Source organism: Osmerus eperlanus, chromosome 21 (genome assembly GCF_963692335.1).
Source record: "Osmerus eperlanus chromosome 21, fOsmEpe2.1, whole genome shotgun sequence".
Classification (NCBI taxonomy): Eukaryota; Metazoa; Chordata; class Actinopteri; order Osmeriformes; family Osmeridae; genus Osmerus; species Osmerus eperlanus.
This window is the reverse complement of record NC_085038.1, coordinates 2,236,148-2,263,114: the sequence shown is the minus strand read 5'-3', so window position 1 is coordinate 2,263,114 and position 26,967 is coordinate 2,236,148. Positions and strand designations below refer to the sequence as shown.

The 26,967-nt window shown below is 46.0% G+C and overlaps 1 protein-coding gene across 7 annotated transcripts; it reads right to left on the bottom strand.

Moving 5' to 3' along the window:
• Window positions 1-355: 355 nt before the first annotated feature.
• On the bottom strand, window positions 356-21,076 carry senp7b (SUMO specific peptidase 7b). Of its 7 annotated transcripts, XM_062446648.1 has the most exons (24): window positions 20,940-21,076; window positions 20,750-20,839; window positions 20,535-20,582; window positions 20,103-20,207; window positions 19,805-19,890; window positions 19,350-19,628; window positions 18,717-18,817; window positions 18,002-18,186; window positions 17,312-17,684; window positions 15,078-15,217; window positions 13,872-14,009; window positions 12,303-12,336; window positions 10,580-10,798; window positions 9,889-10,139; window positions 9,472-9,557; window positions 9,135-9,251; window positions 8,084-8,203; window positions 6,728-6,820; window positions 2,201-2,379; window positions 1,620-1,666; window positions 1,391-1,434; window positions 1,206-1,274; window positions 865-1,015; window positions 356-750 (listed from the first exon to the last, which is right to left on the bottom strand). In XM_062446648.1, exons 2-24 carry the CDS (start codon window positions 20,762-20,764, stop codon window positions 607-609), a joined length of 3,024 nt encoding a protein of 1,007 aa, XP_062302632.1. In that variant the 5' UTR covers window positions 20,765-20,839; window positions 20,940-21,076; the 3' UTR covers window positions 356-606. The 7 variants fall into 7 exon arrangements, with proteins under 7 accessions (XP_062302632.1, XP_062302635.1, XP_062302631.1 ...); XM_062446651.1 differs by lacking the exon at window positions 20,535-20,582; XM_062446647.1 differs by lacking the exon at window positions 20,940-21,076 and having other exon boundaries at window positions 20,750-20,933.
• Window positions 21,077-26,967: the final 5,891 nt, after the last annotated feature.

Genomic DNA, 26,967 nt, shown 5'->3' with positions numbered 1-26,967 from the left:
ATCACATTGTAAGAGGGCTCCTTGTACGCTTACTCAGTCTGGCCCATGTAGACCAAACAGCTGCAATATGTGGAAAGCCACAACAATGCTGCCAAACAGTTTTACTTGTTTGTAGTGATGCCTTATTGTCTACAGCTGCATACAATCTCCATAATAAAAATAAAAAAACAGAACAAGAACCAAGAACCTAGAGTTCTTGTTTTGGGTATTTCTGTGGGAGACATCACAATACTCACTGGTCAATGTTTCAGTGCACATATTCCACAGGTGTTCATCATGATCGGCTCTCGATGCAAACATTTGCCAATCAATTGCTATAATAATCGTTCAAAGGAGCAGAACATACATATTTATATCTTAGGAAAAATATTTTATTCAAGCCAACATCCAATGTTTCCATTCTCTTCGTCAAACCTGAGTGAACATTAAATTATGTGCAATTGTTTTTAAAATAAATTATTCTACATACCATCGATATCTAAGGAATGTAGATGGAATTTAGATTTAGTGTCTCTTTATAAAAGGCCTTCACAGTGTTCGCGCAGTAATGCCCACAGCAAACGATAACATCTGGAAAACGACTGGTCCTCTTCTAGTCTCCCTCGGTCACCCGTTTCCGGCCTTGTGGTCGCCTTGACAACCATGCAGCTGCATGACTAATCTCCGGATCTCCTCCCTCTTTCGCCACACCCGTTGTCGTGGAAACCAGTGTTCCAGGCGGACAGGGAGGTCAAAGTGCACCACAGGGTTCTAGAGAGAACATCACCCGCAGTGTTAATACCAGAACGCAGTCGTTGAAAGAAAGTCCTACTCTGAGGGCTGAGTGTGAGAGCTTTAGGGGGGGGGGGGGGGGGGGGGGCATACCTGCAGAAAGCTCTCCACATACTGCAGCAGGTAGAGGCCGCAGTCGCTGCTGTTGTCCTGCAGGGGGACCCGGCAGTGGGAGCTCTTCATGTTGTCTGTCGTGAAGTCTCGGGGGGTGCGCCTACGGACCTCCCACTCCACCTGCAGGTACCTGACGAGGGGGGGGAACGGGGTCAGTAGGGAGGGGATGTCGCCCTGACGCACACACACAAACGGTATGTCTATCCATCCTTGTGGGGACTCATTACGCAATCCCATTAAATATGGAAAAAAGTTACATTTGGTCCCCCCAAGGGTAGTTAAACCACACAAACAGGAAAACAAACAGGGTCAGCACTCACTCTCGCAGCAGCTTGAAGATGCGCTCGTGGTTAGACGGCTTCAGGGAATCCATGACCAGAATACAGGCTCTACGAGGAGAGGATGGGGAGGATGAGAACCAACAAGATCTGGCACAAATTCACTGAAGCGTAAAGTGTAGGATAGGTTTAAAATATGAAATATAAAGAGCACAGCCAGGCTTCACCTCTTACAGATCGTCTCTCTTTGACAACCATCTTGGGTGCACTCCTGGGAGAAAAAGAACACATGAAAACACATCTCATACCAGCCCGGTCTTGAATCAGTAGAATTTAATGCACAAACAAGTTTCAACCAGGGCTAAATGAATCAATTACAGGCATGCTGTTGATACATTAAGACAAACAGATAGACCAGAACAAGTCAGAGACACCTCTCAAGGGTGGCATATTTACCGGTGGATTATGTGACCCGTGAGTGCTGGGGCTCTGCCTTATACAACCTGAAACAGACACACAAACAGTCAACACACAAAAGCATAATGAACACCAAATGCATTTGTTAGCTTTTATTTATTGCCCTGTCCAGTGGAGTAGTAGCCAAAAAGGCTTGCTCTGTAAATTTGTGTTCCTTGGCTTGTATTGCTAGGTCATAATATATAGGCATATCAAACGGGTCCATTTGCTCTTGGATATCAATCACTACCGGCTAAGCTAGGCTAATATTCTAGGGGTATCCAGTTGTGTTCTATAAAACCGTAATCATGTGCTTCCAAGCTTCCAAGCACCCAAGCCTCCAACATGTGTTTTTTGAAGAGCTGTTAAAATACAGGTTTTTGTGACAGAATCTGTACAAGAACATTTCTAGGCCAATCTTCGTTTATTATTACAAAAGGACCAAAGCGTTATGCGAACATCCCGTTCGCCGTTACTTAAGCAGCTTGTTCCAGAACAGTCGTGAGACAGACTCTGCCAGGGGCTGTCCGGCACAGACCGGGTACATTCCACCAGCAAACACAGAGTCTTGTACAACCCACCTGCTCCCCTCTCTGGTGTGGAGCTGGGCTGGGTGGAGCCTCCAGGGGACCCCTCCTCCGAGGCCTTCAGTCTTCCCCTTAGGCTGCTGCTCCCCCCTGCTGGAGCTGGGCGTGGCCACACCATGTAACTGGCGTACTCCAGGCCAGGGAAACAGATGATGACCAAGTACCAGTGAGCTCTGAGGAGGGGGGGGGAGGGGAGGCAGGGAACACAGGAGAAGTGAAACAGGGGAAAAGGCCAGGCTGTACTGAATCTCACTGCAGTTTTTTTTATGTCTATACTCTAAATGAAACCTAGAACACAGCATGCTAGTACTCTACAGACAGAGAACAAACCATCACGTGTTCCCCTGAGCACACCAGGTTCTCCCCTACCCTGTTTACTTTAATAAGGACACACTGCAACCATTGAAATACATATCTAGGACATTGGACAGGAGTTAATGTATTCATCCATCAACAGTTCTGGGTTATTAAGCATTCTTATTTTTTTTAAATCTTAGCTCCTCTAGATTTATATTTTTGAGGGGAGAAACATTTTGTACCCCTGACGTCAAAGTGAGGTTAAAAAATAGTTGCGGTTGGATACTTGGTGGAGATTTCAAGTAACAGTCAATAGCATAGTCTCATTGGGTGTGCTTTGCCTTCGGCAAGGGCACAACCTTTGTTCTCTCACATATATATTATTGGGTGTGCTTTGCCTTCGGCAAGGGCACAACCTTTGTTCTCTCACATATATTATTATTCTTTTTATTCTTTTTGCCCCCCTAAAACTCAGTCAATATTTGGCCTACATAGACAACCTAGGTGTCAAAAGTTTCGTCTTGGTAGCGATTGAGTTGCTTCTATTGGGATTTACGTTCCGTTGCATGGTTTAAGTGGAAATTAAGTTTTTGTGGCGAAAAGTGAAGCTAACGGTGGCTAACTTGCTAGCCACAGTCAATGACGCTACTTACGTCACTAACGTCACAAAAACTCGCGTGACTACCTCTAGCAGAACATTAGTTTAGCAGCTCGTTAACTTCTGGGAGATAGCTAAGCTAACTGCTTTACTGCAAGGCAGCTGCAGAAACGCCACAAGCAAAGAGGCCAGGGTGATAAGTATTTACTAATTTTACATTGTGATATGACACACAATTGTGACGTGTAATGTACAATATAAGCTGATTTTATTAAGGAAGTACATCTACTTTCGGAAACAGTAGTCTACTATGTCACTGAAGTATTAGCATCATGACATTAGCCTCTGTTGCCCGGGCAACACATACTACAGTGGTCTATGATGCATCTGTTTTCAATCGTTAAAATAAACATTCCTCACAAATACATTTTCGTTGTAGGATTTATTATGACATTACATTACAAGTAAACGATTTGTGGGTGAAATTATAATTACCTGTGGTTTCAAACCAGTGTTGCTCACTGCAACGCTGTAGCCTACCCGAGACACTACAAAAACATCTACACAGCTGTAGGAAGTCAAACGGCGACAGAACATGTTCGGCACTCCCCTTACTTAAACCAAAAGTCTATCTAACTACTAACCTTAACTTCATTGCCACAGCCTAAACTTTGTCAATCTGTTCATGAAAATAATTAATTTCAGCCTAAACCGTACAACGGAACGTTAAATCCAATTCAACCAACGCAATCGCTACCAAGTCGAACGAACACAGGAGTAGTTTAGTACTGTACCATAGTAGTACAATTTACCGGGGCAGCTTCTCCACACAGGGCTATATCGCACTTGGCGTTGTTACTGACAATGATCGCTACCACTGAGCTTTTTATGAAAGCGATTTTCCACTAAATAAATGTCAAGCTTATTTACGTTTTTGGGGGCATATTTTCAGTTAGCAGATGGTACTGTTTGAATCGCGATTCCATCTTCTACTGCCGGTAACGTCGTAGAATAATCTTCAAAGGGGGTTCTTTATTCATGAATGAATGCAACGAGTAGACTAAATTCCTTAAAATATCACGAGAAGGGAAAAACTTAAAAGGACGTTTAAGTCATAGAGATTAGGTCAATTTTTACACCGGTCTGCCAAATGTATTCGTTTTGATTCAACGATGAGGCTGCCTCTTGCAGGGGAAATGAGAAGACATCTATTTCATTCTACACTTCACTCGTATTTTCAGTTGTAAATAAGCAGCAAAAAAAAAAAAGCTTTTAAATCTATGTAATCTTTATAAATAATAAGTATGCATTTTTATATAAAATATACAGAAATATCAGTTGTAAAAATGTCATTCAAAAACGGACCCCTGTGCAACCGACGCAAGCAAGCACACCCTACAATTTCCCCAGAAATTGTACCCTCTCTACTTATTATTCTTTTTGCCCCCCTAAAACTCAGTCAATATTTGGCCTACATAGACAACCTAGGTGTCAAACGTTTCGTCCTGGTACCGATTGAGTTGCTTGTATTGGGATTTACGTTCCGTTGCACGGTTTAAGTAGAAATTACGTTTTTGTGTCGAAAAGTGAAGCTAACGGTGGCTAACTTGCTAACCACAGTCAATGACGCTACTTACGTCACTAACGTCACGAAAACTCGCGTGACTACCTCTAGCAGAATATTAGTTTAGCAGCTCGTTAACTTCTGGGAGATAGCTAGGCTAACTATAGCTTTACTGCAAGGCAGCTGCAGAAACGCCACAAGCAAAGAGGCCAGGTGATAACTATTTACTAATTTTACTTTGTGATATGACACACAATTGTGATGTGTAATGTACAATATAAGCTGATATTATTAAGGAAGTACATCTACTTTCGGAAACAGTAGTCTACTATTTCACTGAAGTATTAGCATCATGACATTAGCCTGTGTTGCCCGGGCAACACATACTACAGTGGTCTATGATGTAGCGTTATCTGTTTTCAATCGTTAAAATAAACATTCCTCACATATACATTTTCGTTGTAGTATTTATTCTGACATTAGTTATTGGTGGTGAAATTACCATTACCTGTGGTTTCAAACCAGTGTTGCTCACTGCAACGCTGTAGCCTACGCGAGACACTACAAAAACATCTACACAGCTGTAGGAAGTCAAACGGCGACAGAACATGTTCGGCACTCCCCTTACTTAAATCAAAAGTCTATCTAACTACTAACCTGAACTTCATTGCCACAGCCTAAACGTTGTCAATCTGTTCATGAAAATAATTAATTTCAGTTTAAACCGTACAACGGAACGTTAAATCCAATTCAACCAACGATGAAAACATCCTCCAACCAAAGCAACTTGGTTTGATTCTAGGCTGTTCCATTTCTAGGTTGTTCCATTTCTAGGCTGTTCCATTTCTAGGCTGTTCCATTTCTAGGTTGTTCCATTTCTAGGTTGTTCCATTTCTAGGCTGTTCCATTTCTAGGCTGTTCCATTTCTAGGCTGTTCCATTTCTAGGCTGTTCCATTTCTGTCCTTAAGACTGCTGATGGAAGGAGATGGGTTTGTTAGGCTAGGTAGTGCTCCGCTGAGAACACCACAAATCTCCATTGATAATTTGGCCCTTAGCATGCTCTGCCTGCCTCCACACCTTCATGTGTGACTGACAGAGCAGACAGACAGACACAGACACAGACACAGACACAGACACAGAGACAGAGACAGAGACAGAGAGAGAGGAGGGGGGATATATGATATATAAAATATCTATTATAGGTTAAACCTCTACGTTGGTGGCCCCCTTTGTTGAGACTGTTTTTACTTTGTGTTTTTCACGGCTCGTGACTGAAGGCGGCCGGAGCCAGAAGCGTGTTGCTCTGCTCCCCACAGAGGAGCACACCAGGGCGGGCAGGGAGGGAGGAGACTGCTGCACACCACCCAGGGGAAAACTAGACACATTGATCTGGTTTGGAGGTTAGGGTTCTGCCAGGTGGGGTAGCAAGGCCATTAGTGTGTGTGTGTGTGCGCATATATATGTGTGTGTGTGTGTGTGTGTTTTTGTGGGACAAGAGAGAGTGGTGGCACGTGTAGGTGCATACAGGTGCATGCAGGTGTGTGTGTGTGTGTATACCTGTGTGTGCCTGTGTGTGTGTGTGTGTATACCTGTGTGTGTATGCCTGTGTTTGTGTGTATACCTGTGTGTGTGTGTGTGTGTATACCCGTGTGTGTATGCCTGTGTGTGTGTGTGTATATACCTGTGTGTGTGTGTGTATACCTGTGTGTATACCTGTGTGTGTGTATACCTGTGTGTATGCCTGTGTGTGTGCGTGTATACCTGTGTGTGTGTGCCTGTGTGTGTGTGCCTGTGTGTGTGTGTATACCTGTGTGTGTATGCCTGTGTGTGTGTGTGTATACCTGTGTGTGCCTGTGTGTGTGTGTATACTTGTGTGTGCCTGTGTGTGTGTGTGTGTGTGAAAGATGGAGAAACAGGAGACATAGAGAAAGACATGAGGTGTTCATGTGTGCCTTACACAGCATGGAATGTACTGGAAGGCGCCAGACACTGTCACAGGAGGGAGACTGCACCGCTGGGTGCATCAACGTTAATCCTCATTAATCCGTAAAGCTCACTCACTCGTGGTTGACTGGAACAAACAGGTAGTCTTTGTTGAAGATGTCTACACTGCGAGTCCAAGTCTTCACACGCTGGTGCCTTCGGTTCCGAGGCCTGCAAACAGACAACACACACCTTATAGACAACACACACCTTATAGACAACACACACCTTATTGACAACACACACCTTATAGACAACACACACACACACACCTTACCTCCCACACAGACAAAACACACACCTGACCTCCCACGCGGCACAAAGTACATAACACACACTTCAAACCACCAAAGTCAGACAGAAATCAACATCTGCACATCCTCCTCCTCACAGTACGGATCTATAACAGTACAGATCTATTACTGTGTGCATTACGATCTGTGCGCTACTGAGCTGGCGAGCGTTCCTACACGGCAGCGCCTCCACAGGTTAGGTTTCCTCTCCCCACTAACTTCCTCTAGAAGCTCTTTCAGTTCCCGCCGGACAGCAACGTTGGCGCAAGGCGCTGTGCCGGAGCTGTCCTCAGCTCCATGTGAGGAGAGGCCCGGGGTGAGAGGAGGCCGGGAGGAGAGGAGGCCTGGAGGAGAGGAGGCTGGGGGGAGAGGAGGCTGGGAAGAAAGGAGGCTGGGAGGAGAGGAGGCCGGGAGGAGAGGAGGCCGGGAGGAGAGGAGGCCGGGAGGAGAGGAGGCCGGGAGGAGAGGAGGCCGGGAGGAGAGGAGGCCGGGAAGAGAGGAGGCCGGGAAGAGAGGAGGCCGGGAAGAGAGGAGGCCGGGAAGAGAGGAGGCCGGGAGGAGAGGAGGCCGGGAGGAGAGGAGGCCGGGAGGAGAGGAGGCCCGGGGTGCCCCCTTAAGCCGGGAGGAGGCCGGGAAGAGAGGAGGCCGGGAGGAGAGGAGGCCGGGAAGAGAGGAGGCCGGGAGGAGAGGAGGCCGGGAAGAGAGGAGGCCGGGAAGAGAGGAGGCCGGGAAGAGAGGAGGCCGGGAGGAGAGGAGGCCGGGAGGAGAGGAGGCCGGGGGGAGAGGAGGCTGGGGGGAGAGGAGGCTGGGGGGAGAGGAGGCTGGGAGGAGCTTAGGAAGAGAGGAGGCCGGGGGGAGAGGAGGCTGGGAGGAGAAGAGGCTGGGAAGAGAGGAGGCCGGGAGGAGAGGAGGCCGGGAGGAGAGGAGGCCGGGAGGAGAGGAGGCCGGGAGGAGAGGAGGCCGGGAAGAGAGGAGGCCGGGAGGAGAGGAGGCCGGGAAGAGAGGAGGCTGGGAGGAGAGGAGGCCGGGAGGAGAGGAGGCCGGGAGGAGAGGAGGCCGGGAAGAGAGGAGGCCGGGAGGAGAGGAGGCCGGGAGGAGAGGAGGCTGGGGGGAGAGGAGGCTGGGAGGAGGAGCTGCTTACGGGACGGCAGCAGCCTCCTCGCTGGCGGTGTCGCAGCGCGTCAGCTGCTTGTAGAAGAAGCTGCTGAAGACGTGACATCGCTCCGCCAGCTCGTCCCCCGCCCGCTCCAGCAGAAGATACCTGGAGAGAGAGAGACAGAGACAGAAAGAGAGAAGGGAGAGAGAGAGAGAGAGCAGGTAGAGAGCAGGGAGAGACAGAGAAGGGAGAGAGAGAGAGAGAGAGAGAGCAGGTAGAGAGCAGGGAGAGAGAGAGAGAGCAGGGAGAGAGCAGGGAGAGAGAGAGAGCAGGTAGAGAGCAAGGAGAGAGAGAGCAGGTAGAGAGCAGGGAGAGAGAGAGAGAGCAGGTAGAGAGCAGGGAGAGAGAGAGAGCAGGTAGAGAGCAGGTAGAGAGAGAGAGCAGGTAGAGAGCAGGGAGAGAGAGAGAGCAGGGAGAGAGCAGGGAGAGAGAGAGAGCAGGTAGAGAGCAGGGAGAGAGAAAGAGAGCAGGGAGAGAGAGAGAGCAGGTAGAGAGCAGGGAGAGAGAGAGAGAGAGCAGGTAGAGAGCAGGGAGAGAGAGAGAGCAGGTAGAGAGCAGGGGAGAGAGAGAGAGCAGGTAGAGAGCAGGGAGAGAGAGAGAGCAGGTAGAGAGCAGGGAGAGAGAAAGAGAGCAGGGAGAGAGCGAGAGAGAGAGAGAGAGAGAGAGAGAGAGAGAGAGAGAGAGAGCTTGTTTAGTTTGTTTATGTGGCTGCAAACAAATGTGAACACAATCAGGTTTTACGTCTAGATTATTCCTCAAGATATCAGAATCAGAAAGGGTTTTAATCGCCAAAAAAGTTTGCACAGACAAGGAATTTGCTTTGGCAGGAAGGTGCATACATTAAACATATAGGAATCTTAAAATGTTTAATAGGAGATCTAACTATACTAAAGGTACATAGACTAGCAATGCTTAGAATTAAAATAAAGTATACAATAAAATATAAAGTTGCCATCATTTACAATATAAAAATACAAATATTACAAAAAATACAAATGGTACAAAAAGATACATATGAGGAGAACCTGCCACTAACTTGAGGTAGAAGTCGATGATGACGTCATTCAGGAACTGGCCGCTGTCCAGGCACTCCAAGTCCTCTGTCGTCACGGTGATCCTCCCTTTAGAGGGTGCCGATGGGTACTGGATCAACCTGACGGAAGGTCAAAGGTCAAACACTCAAAATGAGATGTTTATAAAAACATATTTATGGGAGGGTTTGTCATGGTTTATTGGACAGTTTTCAGGTGACGAGTGACAGGAAAGGCAGGATGAGAGCCAGAGGACACGCAGCATGGACGGATTCAAACCCAATAAATCCAGTGCTCCTGGATTGCATCCCAGTAGTTCCAGACAGGTTCTGCTGTGTTTACCTGCTGGGAAGCCCCTGCAGTCTGGAGGTGGTTCTGCTGTAGGGCTCTCTGCTTCTGTGGTTGCTTCTCAACCGTCCCAAACCATCCTAGCAGGGAAAATAAAAACACAGAAATAACTTGTTGAATCACTCCGGGTTTCATTTTTCCAATTGGCACGCGACACACACATACAGCCACGCGACACACACACACAGCCACGCGACACACACACACAGCCACACGACACACACAGCACACACACACAGCCACACATGCTTGCCTAGCCTTAATGACCATGGAAGGCCTCACTGCTACAGAGGGTGGTCTGTGAGGGGACCACACCGGCCATCCCTCCCCCCCCCCCGCTGGAGACAGCCACCTCCTCAGGACCGGGTGATGAGAGGGTGATGAACACACACACAGAGCGTTCGTCCATACCTGCGGTGTCGTGGATGCAGCCCTGTCCTCCAGGTGTGAGGGTGCAGCCTGGCCCAGCAGGGTCAGCAGCTGCTCCTCCTGGGGGTAGCTGTGGATGAGGGCCAGGCCCTCGGCCCAGGACAGCGGGGAGCGCAGGTCCTGGCTGCTGCCTAGGCTGAAGGCCTCCTCCGCCAGCATGGAGGCCAGGAGGGCAGCCTGGAGCTCACCTAGCTGATCCTGGAGCACCAGGAGCAGGAAGGGACACGGCTGGCCTGGAGGGAGTGCACACACGCGCGCGCACGCACACACACGCGCGCACACACGCGCGCACGCACACACACACATTAAGACGGGAGAGATAAACCATGGACAGACGGGTGTGGATACAAAACTAAGCAGGACACACACATGCACTCAAGAGTTTGGCAGTGGTATCAACTCTCAAGGATCTAATGGAGGATGTAATGGTCTAGGGCTGCTGGTGGTTAATCCTTCTAACGACGCACACGTTATTTGTTTTATGAAAACACTCCTTCTCGTTTCTCCCTTTTCCTTTAGATGTCTGGTAGCTGCATTCTGCATTCACACCCTTCTGTGTTCAACCCCATAATCTGTCCAATCTCCACCCTGCCCCTCCATACACAATATCTCTATCTGTTCAATCTCTTCCCCACAGCAGTGCTTGTGTCGAGGGCCAGTGATGAGGAGGTACCTGAGGTGGAGACCGGGTGGATGGTCGACAGTTCCGTCTGGATCAGGGCTGCCTGGGCGTGCGACACCCAGAGGAAGAGCAGCGAGGGGGCCGGCCCCTCCCAGCCGCGCAGCAAGGAGCCTGACTGCGCCAGGGCGCCCTCCCACGGCCCGTAGCCCCGCAGCTGGGAGGCCACCAGGCTCACTGAGATGCCCTCGCCCTCCCGCCCACTCCCTGGGTCTGGAGGGGAGGGAGAGAGACAGTAGCAGAGAGAGAGAGAGACAGTAGCGCAGAGAGAGAGAGGGGGAGAGAGAGGGAGAGAGAGAGGGGGGGGAGAGAGAGACAGAGAGAGAAGCAGAGACAGAGAGAAGCAGAGAGAGAGAGGAGAGAGAAGCAGAGAGAGAGAGAGAGAGAGAGAGAGAGAGAGAGAGAGAGAGAGAGAGAGAGAGAGAGAGAGAGAGAGGAAGAGGAGAAGGCGAGATCAAGAGGGAGATGTGAATGGGGTTCATGTTCCTGTGAGTGGCAGGTGCTCCTGAAGCTAAGCAGGGGCCACAGGTCTTCAGTGGAGTTCTTATGATCTTAGCCTCAGAGGCCTCAGAGGACAGTGCTGTCCTACCGGGCTGAGGCTCCGTCGAGCGCTGCCAGCCAGCTCAAGGCGAGGACTAGCAGGGTTAAGAACAGGAGGACGCCCCCGTGTCTGCACGTACGCTGCTCCGCTAAGCGTCTTACCGAGGCAGCGCGGAGGCCGGACGAGGCAGGCGACCGCCTCGTAGTGGCAGCGAGGCAGTGCTGTCTGAGGCTCTCGTGGACGTAAAACCTTAATCTGAGCTCCTTAACATTGTCCCCTCTGGAGAGACTAGGGGGAGGGGTCATCTGTGTGTGTGTGTGTGCTGTGTGTGGCTCTGTGTTGGACAGGGAAGGTTCTGGAGCTGTCAGAGCCAGCCCTGGTTAAGGAGCCGATCACCTGGCTCTGTGTTCGGACAGGGAAGGTTCTGGAGCTGTCAGAGCCAGCCCTGGTTAAGGAGCCGATCACCTGGCTCTGTGTTGGACAGGGAAGGTTCTGGAGCTGTCAGAGCCAGCCCTGGTTAAGGAGCCGATCACCTGGCTCTGTGTTGGACAGGGAAGGTTCTGGAGCTGTCAGAGCCAGCCCTGGTTAAGGAGCCGATCACCTGGCTCTGTGTTCGGACAGGGAAGGTTCTGGAGCTGTCAGAGCCAGCCCTGGTTAAGGAGCCGATCACCTGGCTCTGTGTTGGACAGGGAAGGTTCTGGAGCTGTCAGAGCCAGCCCTGGTTAAGGAGCCGATCACCTGGCTCTGTGTTGGACAGGGAAGGTTCTGGAGCTGTCAGAGCCAGCCCTGGTTAAGGAGCTGAATCTTCCTTCACATCCTTTACAACCTTTGAAGCATCATCCCTCCCCTCCGCTCTACTGTAAACCTGCATTTTTGACGTCTGCTTTTTCCTCTTTCGTGGTTCCCCGTAGAAAAGATACTGTAGATGTCTAACATTTCCTCAGTTATCTCCTGGTCCAGAGAGTTCTACAGAGATCTGCATAACGGGAAAGGGGGTGTGTACAGGGATCGCCATGACGACCACAACTCTAATGCGGGGAGACACTTTATGTGGTGCGGCGCTGGTGCCGTGTGCCAGACTCCGAGAGCAGACAGCCGTCTCCACTGCACATGTGCAGTAAAGATGAAACATCTCTGTTCCCCATGCAGGGTCATCAGGGACCTGCCTGTGATTACCTTTCAGAGGCAGGGTGATGCCGTCATCTGTGATCTGTGAAAGAGAAAAACAGAGATGGAGAGGGAGGGAGGGAGGGAGAATACGTATTTTAGTGGAGGAGAAATGCTGACACAGTCCTTCAAAACATGAAACAGAAAAAGGATGGATGGGCAGATAAAGTGAGTGGGAGGAAGGAATGAAAGACAGGAGAGTGTTTATCATGTCCCGCTGGAAGGTTAAGAGGAGAGGTGGGACGGACGGCCCAGAGAAAATCTACAAACACCGTATTTATTTAGACACGTTTGATCATGTGACTCCAGAACTCTGACAGAGGGGAACATGATCATGTGACTCCAGAACTCTGACAGAGGGGGACATGATCATGTGACTCCAGAACTCTGACAGAGGGGGACATGATCATGTGACTCCAGAACTCTGACAGAGGGGGACATGATCATGTGACTCCAGAACTCTGACAGAGGGGGACATGGTGGAGCCGGAGGGGGATGGGGAGGAGAGAGCGAGCCCCACTGGCCAGCGCTCGTAGTCCAACGCTACGTCACAAGCAGCACAGGACACGGCGTCCGGGCCAGCCACGGGGGAACGTCACGAGGAGCAGCCTCATCAGAGAACAACAGAACGTCCTGACACACTAACCCACTGACCATGTGTTCGCGACGCTCCCCTCGCTCGTATACCACGGTCCAGTTCATCTGGCGCCCTTGACTCAACGCAGCGCAATGCCTTAATTGCTCGTTAAATACAACAAAGGCACTTGTTGGGGCCACTAAAAGCTTTTACAGGCCCGGAATGAAGTTTTAAGAACCTTGGTTGTAAACGATGTGTTCTAGTTCTAGAATTTGCCTTGTGGAGGCATTGGCTGATGTTTTTGTAATAACTGACGAGGTGGTTTGGGATGAAGTGCTGCAAGTGCTTTAAACTGTTAGGGATTAAAGTAGTGATACACTGTTCAGAGTTTTTATTTTATTTTTATCTTTGCATAACCAATCCCATCCCTGTGCTCTTCCCATGTGTTCTGCTGAGTAGGCTCTTTTACACAGTCCACATCGGGGAGTGGTTCATTAAGATAGCTGGAAAACACATGTCCTGCGTTAAAACTCAACCAGGGAAGGCAGGGAAAAAAAGCGAGACTGGCCAATCACGTTCGATGCAGAAAGAAAAAAAACGGGGGAAAAAACGAGCTTGGAAGGTTGCATGGAAACCAGAGCTGGATTGTGAAATGGGGGCAAACAGAGAGGCTTCGATGGCCTGCTCTACTCATTCAGGTTGAAGCCGTGGCCTCCCAGGACATACAGCTGCCAAGGTGAAGCTGAACTGATCCTGCACACCTCACTGTGGAGGGAACCTCACTGTGGAGGGAACTTCACTGTGGAGGGAACCTCACTGTGGAGGGAACTTCAGTGTGGAGGGCACCTCACTGTGGAGGGCAGCACACGCTAGGAGGATGAGAGGGGAGACACACAAACTGAACACTGAGGTCCAGTCTGGCTGGACACACACAGACACACATTTCACCTAGTTTCTGGACCGGAATGACAGACACAGACACCGCACCAGCACACACATACCGTAATGTTGCCATTGGCCTCAGCCCTCACCCCGCCGGCGTGCAGGGTGACGAAGGGCAGCTCCAGGATGGGTGGGGGCGGCTGTGGGGTGCCTGGTCGCTCGTCTCTCTGGCTGGAGCCAGAGGCCTTCTCTCCAGTCTGCCCAACACAGCACAGGACAACATCAGTACCACACACAGAGCACAGGACAACATCAGTACCACACAGAGCACAGGACAACATCAGTACCACACACAGAGCACAGGACAACATCAGTACCACACACAGAGCACAGGACAACATCAGTACCACACACAGAGCACAGGACAACATCAGTACCACACAGAGCACAGGAAACATCAGTACCACACAGAGCACAGGACAACATCAGTACCACACACAGAGCACAGGAAACATCAGTATCACACAGCACAGGAAACATCAGTACCACACAGCACACAAGGAATCTACATGACTAGAATCTAGATGGGTCGATCAGTGTAAAGGTGTTTACATTTGGAATGCAGTTAAACATTCAGATTACATGTCTAGAAAAACATCAGTACAACTCAGTGTGGAAAGTTCTCAAACCTCTTCTCAAACTAAATTTGAATCTGTTTTTTTTTCTATTCAAAGTTGGATTGGATGATTTAAACAAACTACCTTTAACGTGCATCAGCTGGATGCAAATACCGTAGGATTACGTCTGTGCTCACCCGGCAGGGAGAAAATAATTCCTTCCAGTGTGGCACAGGACCTACTTAAAAGTAGAGCCCGACCGATTATATTAGGCATTTTCCAAACTATCGGTATCAGCATTTATAATGGCCGATAAATGAATATATATATATATATTTTTATTGGTGGTTATTGTGTTTTTGTTCAAAGGAATTTAAGTTTCCTATCTTAAGTTTGTATTTTTATAAATTTTATTTATCAGAACTTTATATTTTGATGTTCCTCTGTTCTGTTGTGACACTCTGGATAAGAGAATCTGCTAAAAATGACAATGTAAACTACAAATAACTAATGTTAGGGAAATCAGTTTATGTTTTGTTACGCGTTTCTTTTTCTTTTTTTATATATCGGAATATCTGATCACCAAATATTCGTATCGGTCTTAAAAATCCTTTATCGGTCGGGCTCTAATTAAAAGGTCATTTTGGACTTCCTCCTCAACACAGCCAAACTGACTTTGTTTGTGAGAGCCTTTCTGTACCCTGTTACCTGAGTGTGTTCCCCCGGGGCCGGGGGGTCGGACGGGGGGCTGGGGCCCCTCTGTGGGGGGCTGGGGCCCCTCTGTGGGGGGCTGGGGCCCCGGAGCGGTCGCTCACACATCTCTGCCTCCTCGTCACTGGAGAGAACAACTGGCGACAGTTGGAAGGTAGCAAAGATTAGATACATTATGACTAGGGATGCACCGATACAATTTTTTAAGGACCAAGTACGAGTACCGATATTTCTTTTCTGGTACTAGCCGATACCTGTACATTTATTAATTTTCTTTTTTTGGGGGCGGTGATGTGGCAGTTTTACAAGCACATCACAGTGAGACTAATGAATGTAGGACAGCTTATTTATTATTACTCAAATGAAAAAAGTAAAATTTTCATGTGCTTATCACAAACTTAAAGCACAAATTTCCCATTTCTGTCAGTTACGTCACGTGAGGCATCGGTCTTTAGTATTGGGGTTATTTAAACGAGTACATGAGCTTGGTTCCGTTAGGCTGGTTTTGACTATGTAAAGGTAAGTCATACAATCTACGTAGACATTGGCTACGAATATGCAAGATAAGTTCAGCTGGCTGACAGAATTCATAATGTTTGCGGACGAAGAGTCAAGGGGAAAGGGGAATACGCCGTCCAGTCTGCGAGGCAGAAGGTACGTGATCAGACGCTGTGCTGTTAGGATGTACTGAGACTGCGATGACATGCTTGAGACTGGCGCAGACAGGAAAAACGTTGTCTCGACTCCATACAGGATACCTGCTGCCACGTAGGATAGGGCCTGGATGTCAGGGACCAGGCTTGTCAGCGACTGGGGGGTTGTGTGTGTGTGTGTGGGGGGGGGGGGGGGTAACTCCATCTTAAAGGTGCAGTTGAGTGGGGGGGGGCTGACTTCCTGGTAAGGGCGGAGGGGGACTGGGGGGGAGAAACAAAGACTAACTTCCTGGTAACGGTGGTGATGAGTGGAGTTAGCTGGGCTGCAGACAGACACAGACCTAATAGGCTTTCTGGAGCTTTATCTTTCCATGCTAATCTGACGTGGCCCTCTCTCCTTCTCCTGTGTCTCTCCTCCTCGTCCTCCTCGTCTCTTCCCCTTCCTCCCTCTCCCTCAAGTCATTCTGCTCCACGCTCCAGACAAACTTGGCTCTGGGAATTAGCCCGGGGTGTATAAGGAACAAGCTTGTGGTGTGTGACACCGTCTCTGTCAGGCCTGTCTGAACCAGGCATCAGATCCTCGTGCCTAGCAGGACTGACAAGCCTTTTCCACTTGGAGCTGAACAGCGCTTTGGAGCGCATTAAGGAGAGGTTGACAAAGTGAGAGGGGATTGCCCAGAAACTATCCTTTCTCCCTGATTTATGATCAGAATAAGCAATAGGGTTGTAGCTGTTCCTGTAATGGATGGCCTGGATGAGGGGCTGCCTTCATTTCTTTAAAAGTAAAGTGCCGCTCCCTCGGCTGTCGGCTGGGTCTCGTTCTGGGTTGGGCCTTATGCTGTGTTCACCATTATTCGCGCGAATGAAGCAAATTTTCACTTTGCATTCGTTTGTATTTATTTGCACGAATCGCTAGAATCCAACCGTTTTTTTCCTGTTGTCAATCATGTCCGAAATGATGACTATAAACAAATACGAAGTAGTGTCGTATAGCAGAGGATGCCCACAGACAGCTACAATACTCTTGACCTCAATTTCTTCTAAAACGTCAGTGACATCTCCACATTGATAAACTTTCACGACATAGCGTCACGCTAATTTTTCGCTTGAGTCGAAAATGTTCAACTCAAGTGAAAGACGCAATAGACGCGAATAGCTCAAATTTGCGTCATTCGGGTGAACAGGGTTATGGTTGGACTTCGGGGTTAGGTGGGTGGAGCAGGGAGGATTGTCTCTCACTAACACTACTGATATACCGACCATCACGCCTCGTCATATCATTGGTTGTGAGTATTAAAAATAGTTTGATCGACCAACAACTCATCATGTATTTCCTATTGGACTGTTATCACCTTGAGCCAGGTTGTAACAAGAGGGTATTGTAATGTTGATGCCATTCCAAGGTGGCTCATGTCCAAGGCCCTCCATTGAGAGGGATTTTCCTCTGGGCATTGCGCCCTCAAGACAATGGGCATCATCCAGATCCTGCTTGGCATCAATCAGCAAGGAGATTACGTAATAAGACACCACACACACACACACAGACTATAGTGTACTGTATAATAAGGTTCAACTAACTTGGCTCTGTCGACGTATGCTTGGGTCCCTTGAGTCTTAGATGGAGGGAGAGGTGCTTTGGTTCAGCCCCCTGGGCCCTCTCCCTCCTGGCCCGCCAGTCTCCAGGCTTGCAGGGGAGAGTCTTCTGGGGTGACGATCTCTTGGTGGCTGAGGGTCCTTCACGGAAGAGGGGGGTTCTGGCAGCGCCTCTGTCACACGGAGAGGTGAGCCGAGCGGGGGAGACCGCGTCCTCGTCCGAGCTCCGTCCTGAGCGAGGAGAGGTCGAGGCGGGGGTACGGAAGGTTCCGGAGGTCAGCGTTCCAAACCGGGTATGGGTCCTGTTACCGTTCCGCCCCAAGTCAGGAGTTGTGGGTTTGCAAGTCGTTTTATCCTCCTGAAAAACAAATAATGCAAACATCTGAAAGCGAACGTCCACTTTTGTTCTTGAGTAATTAGGGAGTGGTTAGGGAGCGGTTAGGGATTCGGGCTAGTAATCAGAAGGTTGCTGGTTCGATTACCGGCTGTGCCAAATGAAGTTGTGTCCTTGGGCAAGGCACTTCACCCTATTTGCCTCGGGGGAATGTCCCTGTACTTACTGTAAGTCGCTCTGGATAAGAGCATCTGCTAAATGACTAAATGTAAATGTAATGTAATCCACTTCACAATATAAAGCATAAGATGTGCTTGTTGCCAGTTCCATGAGTAATTCACCTCAGTGCTTGGAGACAAGGTACCGTTTGTTCTCAAGTTCTGTTTCCTCCAGGCCGCCTCGCCCAGGGATGTATCCCCAGGCAGGGCACTGGTCCTGGAGGAACAGGTCGTCTCTGCTGGCAGTTCTGGACCAGAGTCCTCAGAGTCCGTTTCCACATGGCTAGGCTGCAGCGACGTCGATGAATCTAAGGGGGGTCATTCAAAGTATCAGAAACCTGAGGAAACTCCATTTGGGAGAGTGTGTTATTTTTTATCAGGTAATGAGCTGTGACAAATTACAATTAAACCAGTCTTAAAATTCTGTCGTGTTTTCATATTCAAAGTTGTGGGAACGATCAATAGCAGAAACACTTAACGAGAGAGGATGTGGAAGTGTATTCCTTTAACAAGTCCATAAAGTCAAGCATTTGCTTATCTCTCAAATATATATGAGTGAGGATATTTTACAGCTTGCCAATCTATGCAAAGCCATGTAGGATGCAGCACAAAAGGCTATACAAATACCTTTTATAGGTCACGTTAAATTTATTACTTATTAAGACTGGGAAAAAAGGCATGTGACATGTTTAAGTCATCAATTTAGTTCAAGAGTATGAATGATCTGAGAAGCAAAGTCTAACTTATGGGCAAGTGTTAGTTTGTTAAAGTGATGTTGAATTTTCTACGTCACAAAGACACTTCAGTTGCCAAACTCGACGCTTGCTGGGTGCCTCACCATTCAGCCCAGTTCGATGAGTCTTCCTCTGTGGTGACACACAGCCAGTTTCCTGGTTCTCATCACGACACAACCTGTCTGATGCTCTCTTAGGGCGCCACCTGGTGGGAGATTTTGGAGAATACATTACATTTAGTCATTTAGCAGATGCTCTTATCCAGAGCGACTTACAGTAAGTAGAGATCAAACCGTTAATTTGTAAACCGTTAAATGCTCATCACATTAAAAGCCATTCTACTGTATACTTCTTAGAACTAAACTTCTGCCCTATGAGCTTTTCAATGGACATGGCATCCAATCAAATTTGATTGTGACTGTCAACATGAGAAGAATTAACCCTTGTGTTATCTTCGGGTCATTCTGACCCATCAGTCATTGTGACCCACCGTCGTATTGCGACAACTTTACCGCATACAAAAACAAAGTGAAGCATTTTCTTTTAACCGTTGGGCTGTCTCAGACCCCCCACATTGCGAAAGTTGAAAGAAAATTATTTTTATTTGTTTTTGTATTGAGTAAAATTGGGTAAACACAACGATGGTTCGTTATGAACCTTTGGGTCATGTGACCCGAAGGCAGCACAAGAATGAACACGTAGAGGATGCTGGTGTCCAACGTGACATCCGAACCTACGTGTTGGTGAAACCAGGCGATGTTCTGGAGGACCTGTCCCCAGTGTAAGGTGCATCACTGACAACAGGCTGACAAAGGGGAGATTTACGTAACGTTTTCTGTAGTTGCTGTGTTTTCAATTTGCTGTGCTCTGAGGTGTCTCCCCTGTGACTTCCTTGATCCCGTCTTGTCTGCCCTGACTTCACATAGGCTGTTGGCTGACTGGAGTTGGATCTCATTGGATGGCGTAACTCCAGTCGCGCTCTGACGACTTCCCTGAATGTAGGTTTGTTAGGCGTGCTGCAAAACCGAGGCAGAGTCGATTAGCTAGAAAATTCATACTTTCTGGTCTCCTGAAGTCTGTCTTTCAGACAACTCAGACTCAAAACTGTTGCAGGGCTCCATATTTTGGTAATTCTGAGGAGCTACATCTGTGCAGTCAGAATATACTCACACACTGTGTAGATTCTACATACCTTCTGTTATCTGGCCTGGAGCTGTGCCCATTTACAGGGTGAGACTTGTCATGTTGTACTCCATTGTAACTGCTCCAGTTTGATGTCTAGTCAAGTGAAACAGACATGGTCGCTTTATACACTTTGCATTACACACTGTATAGGGAAAGGGCCAGGTGTAACAGGTGTGTGCAGAATCTGCCCCAACGTGGCAGAATTCACAGAAATAAAAAAAAGTATGCACATTTTCATAAAGGAATCATAATGTAGGACATTGCAGTTCATCTGACCTATCCTGACCGACAGGCAACTTGGATACCTTGAAATGGCTGTTGGCATCCTGGATTCGTGAGAGGGGCGAGAGCATCTGCATATTATCCCCTTCAGACTGCTTTTTCTTCGGGATTTTGAAAGGCGCTGCCATCTGGAAAGGAGATCTCTACGTTAGCTTATCAACTGTTACAATCCCCCATCTACTTCAATATGATTACGGCTGTATGCAAAGCAATGGAAATCTGGGCTCTAAAGTCTCATGCATTCGCCGTGACTCACACATTTCAACCATTTCTCACGCTGAAAATCAAGGGATATGTCCAACTATATGCAATTAATGGACGAGGCAGAGGCATACGGAGTGAAGTTTTCCGGTGAGTTAGTTACAGTTAAATGCCACCTACCAGCCAATCAGAAACACTCCCTCCCCAACCCCCAGCATTTTGTACCCAATCGTTGACAGGTATGCTAATCTTACGCCAAACTTTTGATACAACTTGAGAGCCCTGGGAAATGTTCTCCAATCCTGGCAAATAGGAAGCAAAATATTGTCAGCTATACACTATAAGGGCCCAGAGATATAATTGTTTTAGGCATAAACTGGTTTAGAGCTCTTCGACTTTCAAGCTGATCATTTGCTGTTATTAGCTTTCTACTAGCGAGCTAGCTACATACAAAGATAGCTAAACTTACTTTGTTGTCATGCATGCGTACCCAAGAAACCTAGGCTAGCAAAGCAGAATGGCCACATACAGGATGCATTGAGACTTCTTAATTATTTTGCTGTTGAAACAAATTAAATGCGTATCATTCTCGCAATATTCCTTAACGAAAGCTTAACTGCCTTGAAGCAACAATATTTTACACTTCCTGTGTACGATACCTTTTGTTCTTCTTCTGGTTGGGTGTCAGATCGCATCCAAGTTTAAGATGCAAATACCACCACCTACTGTTCTGGGGTGTATGGCAGGTCACGCCCTTCCTACATTACTACTACTTCTCCTTGTTGATCTTGTGCTGTAAAGTTTTTAGAAATATCGTTGCTTCTAAAAGAAATATGGAAAATCTGACAAGTGACTGAGTTCATGACATTTATGGTCGCTATTTTCCCCCAATTCGTTGACAGTCTGCTGTACGTGACAAAAGTCACGTACCCAGGGCCATATTTAAAAAAATATATGGCTCTACACTTTCCAAGCGAAGAGACTGTCATGTTGTCATCAGCAATCAGCAGGGCCAAACGAAATTTGCGCGCGTAGAATTCTGACTGAAATGTCAAATAAAAGGCATTGTGGTATGAGGCAAAATTATAACTCAATTAAATTAAACTTGTCTACTCGTTTTGTGTCTCTTTTTTATACATAGTTTAACGGTAGACAGAGTCCATTACCCCATCAGTTTAGGCCTACGTGATAGCAAGCGAGCGAAGTCTGTCAAAACTAATACAGTAACATTCAAGTTAGTTACTGTAGCCGAGAAGATCATTTCTGAAAAAGGATAGCTAAACATTTCCATATTCCCCCCTGAAGAATTATATGAAGACGGAAGCCCTTGTCCATTAGAAGCCAATCTAAAGTTGGCTTTAGATTGTGTAATGAGTTTCAGAATTTTGGGACTTATGGGCTGCAAATGGCATTTCTTTGAACATGGACAAATTGGGGCGTGGACTGTAGCGCCACCTATTGTCTCACGTGGGCCATGTTTGGTATGGTAGTTAATGAGCTGCAGTTTCAACATGTAAACTTTCTCAACTATTAACATTGGCCGGGTTTCCCAGATTCGTTAAGAAGCTCTTAACGCTAAGAAAACCTGGCCATTATTGGTCTAGGCGCTGCCATTGACCCCCATTGCACAAACATAATATTAATACCACCAATAACAATAGGTTCCCTATCGGAGGAACCCTAATAAAATCTTCTGTAAGTCCTAACTTACATGAGGTAATCACTGAGTTGGGGTCTGAAGCTACGGTTGCTTGTCTCGCGATAGGTGGGGCCCACAAGATCTTTTACGTTCCGCCATTTTAATTTTAGTAACTCGCCAGCAAACTCACTTTCTAAGTTAGGTTTTAGCCTAATATTAATATATAAGTAAAGCAGAAATGGATAGGAGGTGGGTGTGAATGATTTATACAGTTAGTTTGCTGCTAACCTACTACGGTACAGTAGTACTATTACTACCCGGCGGAGAATCTAGGATAGAGATAGCTGTACAGTAGCAGGCCTTGAAAGAAATAACGTTAGAGCTAGCTAGCTTTCTCCATGTCAAACTAATAGCTACAATTTGGCCTCATCATGTTCTTCCGATTATTAGTATTCGCTTGCGTAGACTAGATGTAAATTTGCTAGCTAAATATATTTTCATAAATGTAAATATCTTGCTTGCCAGGTCAGTGCTTGTGATAAGTAGATGGCGTGTTTGTCCATTGCTAGTTTTTTTGCGTCGTTATCTTAACTTGGCTAGCTAACTAGTTCACCACAGTACTAGAGATATCAAAGTATACTAGAAATATACTAGAGCAATATAAGTTTAGACTGCTTAGATATGTGTTGGCCAGTCAATTTGTAGCCTAGCTACGACCTGCCTGCCCTCATTCTATATCACACCCCACAGGCCTTATCAAGGAACGTAGACTGCGTCCAATTTGATTAAATGAGATCTAAACTACAGTTATTGCTAAACTACAGTTACTGCAGTTTACTCAACTTCCCTATACAAAACAAGAACAGCAGCAACCAATAACAAACTACATTCTTTCAAATGGAGAACTGCAATTGACTACCGATTGACTGTGTTGCAACACGTCTTTAATTTCCAACTTCAGTCCAATGACGTCGAAATATGTGCGTGTAGGCAGGTTCTCTTGAGAGATTACGTAAATGTACCAAGGTATTTCACCAGTGGGAAATGGGTCATGGGTAACAACACTGGTAAACAATGTGCTTGTGTGATTGTCTGTAATATACTAAACTATCTTTATTTCACAGATACACAAGGGTTTATATAATGTTTCTGGTGGTGAATACAGGTAACACATTTTAATATACAATGCAGCCCCCGTGACATGTTCTGCCCCGTTGGTTTGTACATAAAACAAGAAACCACATGCACATGAGTTATTTTGGATTTATTTTAACTAATTAGTATCTGCGCTGCAGTTTCTTCTCAGGAAAAAGTTGAAGGATTCACGCAAGGAGCGGCTCTCCTACCGTGTATCTACAACGACGTGGTTGTTAAAGAATTTAACATATTCTGGCGGGACAAGAATGACAGAAACGTGTACGACGTTCTCAACGGGGAAGCGGACGTGTCCAGCCAGTTCTCTCTCTACAGTAACAGAGTTACTGTAGGTCCTCCACAGGAGTACCTCAAAGGGAACTTCTCTCTACTGCTGAAGGATCTGAAAGTCACAGATAGTGGGAGATACACCTGTTTCATTCCAGAAGTAAACATTCTTCGTCAAGTGGATCTCACTGTCAGAGCCAGAGGTATGTCGTGACAGTGTTACAGCCTGAATCTGCTTCGGGACATTGAAACCTGCACATACTGCTATTAGGGATCAGTTTAAGATGCATTGTCGTGGGCAAACATAAAATGCCCTTGACCATTTTGACTGTTCTGTGTTGTGTATGTTTTGGTTTTCACTTGAACATTTTAAATGTCTTGGGGGATACGGGTCGCAATCAAATGTGTCTCATGTTTTTTATTTAGCGGATAAGCCAAGCCTAAAGGAGGAAGACAATCTCCAAGGTAGCAGCAGTGTGAGGGGACAGTGTCTCGGCCTCCTCCTCCTCATCCCCCTCCTCCAAATGCTTTTACCAAATTAAACAATGTGTCACGACTCATCTACCCTACGACAGGTAACAAAAAAAAGCTTGTGTTCTAGAATGAGGACTGGAACTTTTTCAGTAGCACTTCAGGAAGTGGCTTGGGCCCTGTGGTAGACAGTCTAGCAGACACCACAGTGAAAATACGCTAATCCAAATGCAAGAAATCTGGCTTACGTAAATATTTTTATGTGTTCAAAATGCCCTGTTTTAAGGTCTTGAGTTTCCTGGATAGAATCAATGGCAGGCAATTTGGTTGTCACAGTACAGATTTTCAATTGGATTTGGCTGAAACTAAAGATGAATGGGCACATTCTCAAATCCAGATGGTCAAAGTTGGTATAGGCCGTCATTATAGGTGTCATTATATTGGCGTCTATATTTGCTGTCAGCTATGCTTAAATCAAGTCAGGGTAGCAAAGACTAATAGTTAGTGTTGTGTTTCTGATAAACGTTCAAAAGAAGTTCAGACCGGAAGATTCTAGGTTACAATGTGTACATTCAGTTACAAAAGATAGAAAGGCTGTAAGGTTGCAAACATGACATCAGATGTGTTTAGGTGTAGACCTAAATAAGTGTTTGTGGTTTCTTTGAGTGTGAGTCGTGCTGTGTTGGTTTCACAACGTCTTGAGCATTTCCTTCTGTTGAGTATGTACAGTCAACTCCAGAGTGATTGGAACCCCTTGCACAGATGAGTAAAAATGTGACCTCTTTGTAATTTAGCTTAATGTCACATTGAGAACAAATTATAAGAATCCAACTTTCAATTGAAGATTATTAATTTGAGGGGGAAAAAATCTCATAATAAATTAATATTTATTATTATTTATGAATTAAGTATGGTTGGGGTTATGTTGTGTGGATGTTTTTCCCCTGGGAACCTTGTAAGGGTACATAACATCATTAACTCCCTGAAATACTTGGATATAGGTCTATGACAGGACATGACAAGCTAAATTACAAAAAAGTGAAATAAATATTAATCTGCCAGGGGTGCCAAAAAATCCAGAGTTGAATGTATGGCCTTTGTAACAAGTAATGCATTTGTGTTTTATAGTTGGTCATTGGCTTAGAAAGGTCATGAGTATGTCCCATACTCTTAAGCCTATAAGCACTATTTATGTATTTATTTAAAGTTACCATTTATCTTCCTTCCTTGTCAACACTGCAGGGTGTACACAATGTAATGTGTTGATTTACAAATGACTATTTGAATTAGTAATTCAAGGATTTAAAATCTTGAATGTTGAGAAAGGCCCAAAAGCAACAAGTTTAATTAAAACAACTTATCAGTAGTGTCCAGGTACAACCAGTAAATACATGTTAATGGTACTGTTTCTCTTACGATTCATGTGACTAGCGAGCGTTAATCAGCGTGTGGTTGATCACATTATTATTTATGAGGTCATATCATTGGAATTATCAGCATTCTCTGATAGCCAATCAGCTTGGAGAAACTGCTGGCTGTTGCTTGACCTAAAGCACTAAAGTGGGAGCAATAAAACCTTAGAGAATATCACCTTTATCACTCATAACATACATTTTTTAAATATATATTTACAGTTTAATAAACACAGCATTTACTGGAGTCATTTGACATCTTCAAAAACGGGAAGTTATTTATTTTCAAGCATATTTAAATGTTGACATTTTTGAAGACTAATTTCAAGTTAAATAATTAACTTTAATGCCAGACCAGCTAACATAGTTAATGGAATACGAAAATTCACCCAAAGGTTTGGTTTAGTCAGAGGCTGTCATGCTGAAGGTGACTAAGCAAGTTGTTGTTCCTCATTTCTCTGTCTACTTCAGACATTATCTTTTTTAACACAGATTAGGCTTGGTTTGGAAAATACACACATTCATTTTCTCTACCTTTTATTACCGTACACTGATAAAAACCACCTTTCTATTACCAGTACCAGTCAAAGAACACATACAGACCCTCTGTAGTGTCAACGCCTCTTGGTCTGCATTGAAAGAGGTTCAGGCCTGTCAACAGGGGGCGACGGAGAGTATAAATGACCCCGGGGAGGGGTGGGGGGGCATGCCCAGGGGGTTACAATACTATGTGTATCATTGCTGCCTGGCCCAATTCTGTTAAGTCTGAGTTAGAACTCAGAATTTAGTCAGTGTGCAACTGTGTACTTAATTTATATCATGAAATGCTTTTTTGCTATGACTAGTTTTCTGAGTTTGTTTTTCTAGCAACTAATGCACTTAACATTTAGCTGGTAGGATGTTCGACATCTGCTCAATATTTCCAGTTGGAAATATGTTTTAAACTGAACATGTTTAGTGCTTAGGGAAGGTCATGAAAGATTATATTTGTTATTTTGTACGTTTGAGATTTCATGTATTCCTATTATCGGTTTGCACTTACACAAAGTTTGATAATTGTGTCTTATCTTAAATATAAGTTAAGTATCAAGAAAGGTTTGTGTTGAAAGCATATCCTGTTAAAATGCACATATATTGTATTGCATTTTTCTTACTGATGTAACTACAACAGAAGTCAAATTAAACCTTCAAAAAAATGTCTTGTGTGTCTTGGTCATTGCCTGTTTTCTCTGTCTGATTCAGTAGAAATGTATAGCGTGTCTCTCACCCACAAAGACATGATAAGACACAAGACCAACCACATTATTATCCTGTTTGCTATGAATATAATGTTTTAGTCGTTGTTTCAATCATGAACATGCTACAGTATATAATACAATTGAAACGGCATTCCTCCAGATCCATGGTGAAACTGCAGTTTCCACTGCAGTAGCGGTAGTTGCTAATGTTCTTTCAGAAACTTGAATAATCAAGAACACAGTGGTGTACATTGTATGCTGTCATTTGATTCTTTGTTATGTTTACTTAATTTCATTTTACTTCCAACATAAATGTGTGATTTTTATGGTTGATTAAATGATCAGTTTTGCTTCTTACATGCTGACTTGACGGACACATTGACATTCGGTTTGAGAAACACAAGCATGTCAATGTGTCCGTCAAGACTTCCGGTATATATATATATATAGGAAATGTATCCTATGAACGCACGTCTAATGTTTTTGGGCGAATGTGTTTCTGCTT

Coding starts and splice junctions, on each gene's coding strand:
- senp7b (XM_062446648.1), bottom strand. Junction 8,204..9,134: donor ATCATCGACTTCTACCTCAA/GTTAGTGGCAGG, acceptor CTCTCTCTCCAG/GTATCTTCTGCTGGAGCGGG. Junction 751..864: donor ATGTGGAGAGCTTTCTGCAG/GTATGCCCCCCC, acceptor TGTTCTCTCTAG/AACCCTGTGGTGCACTTTGA.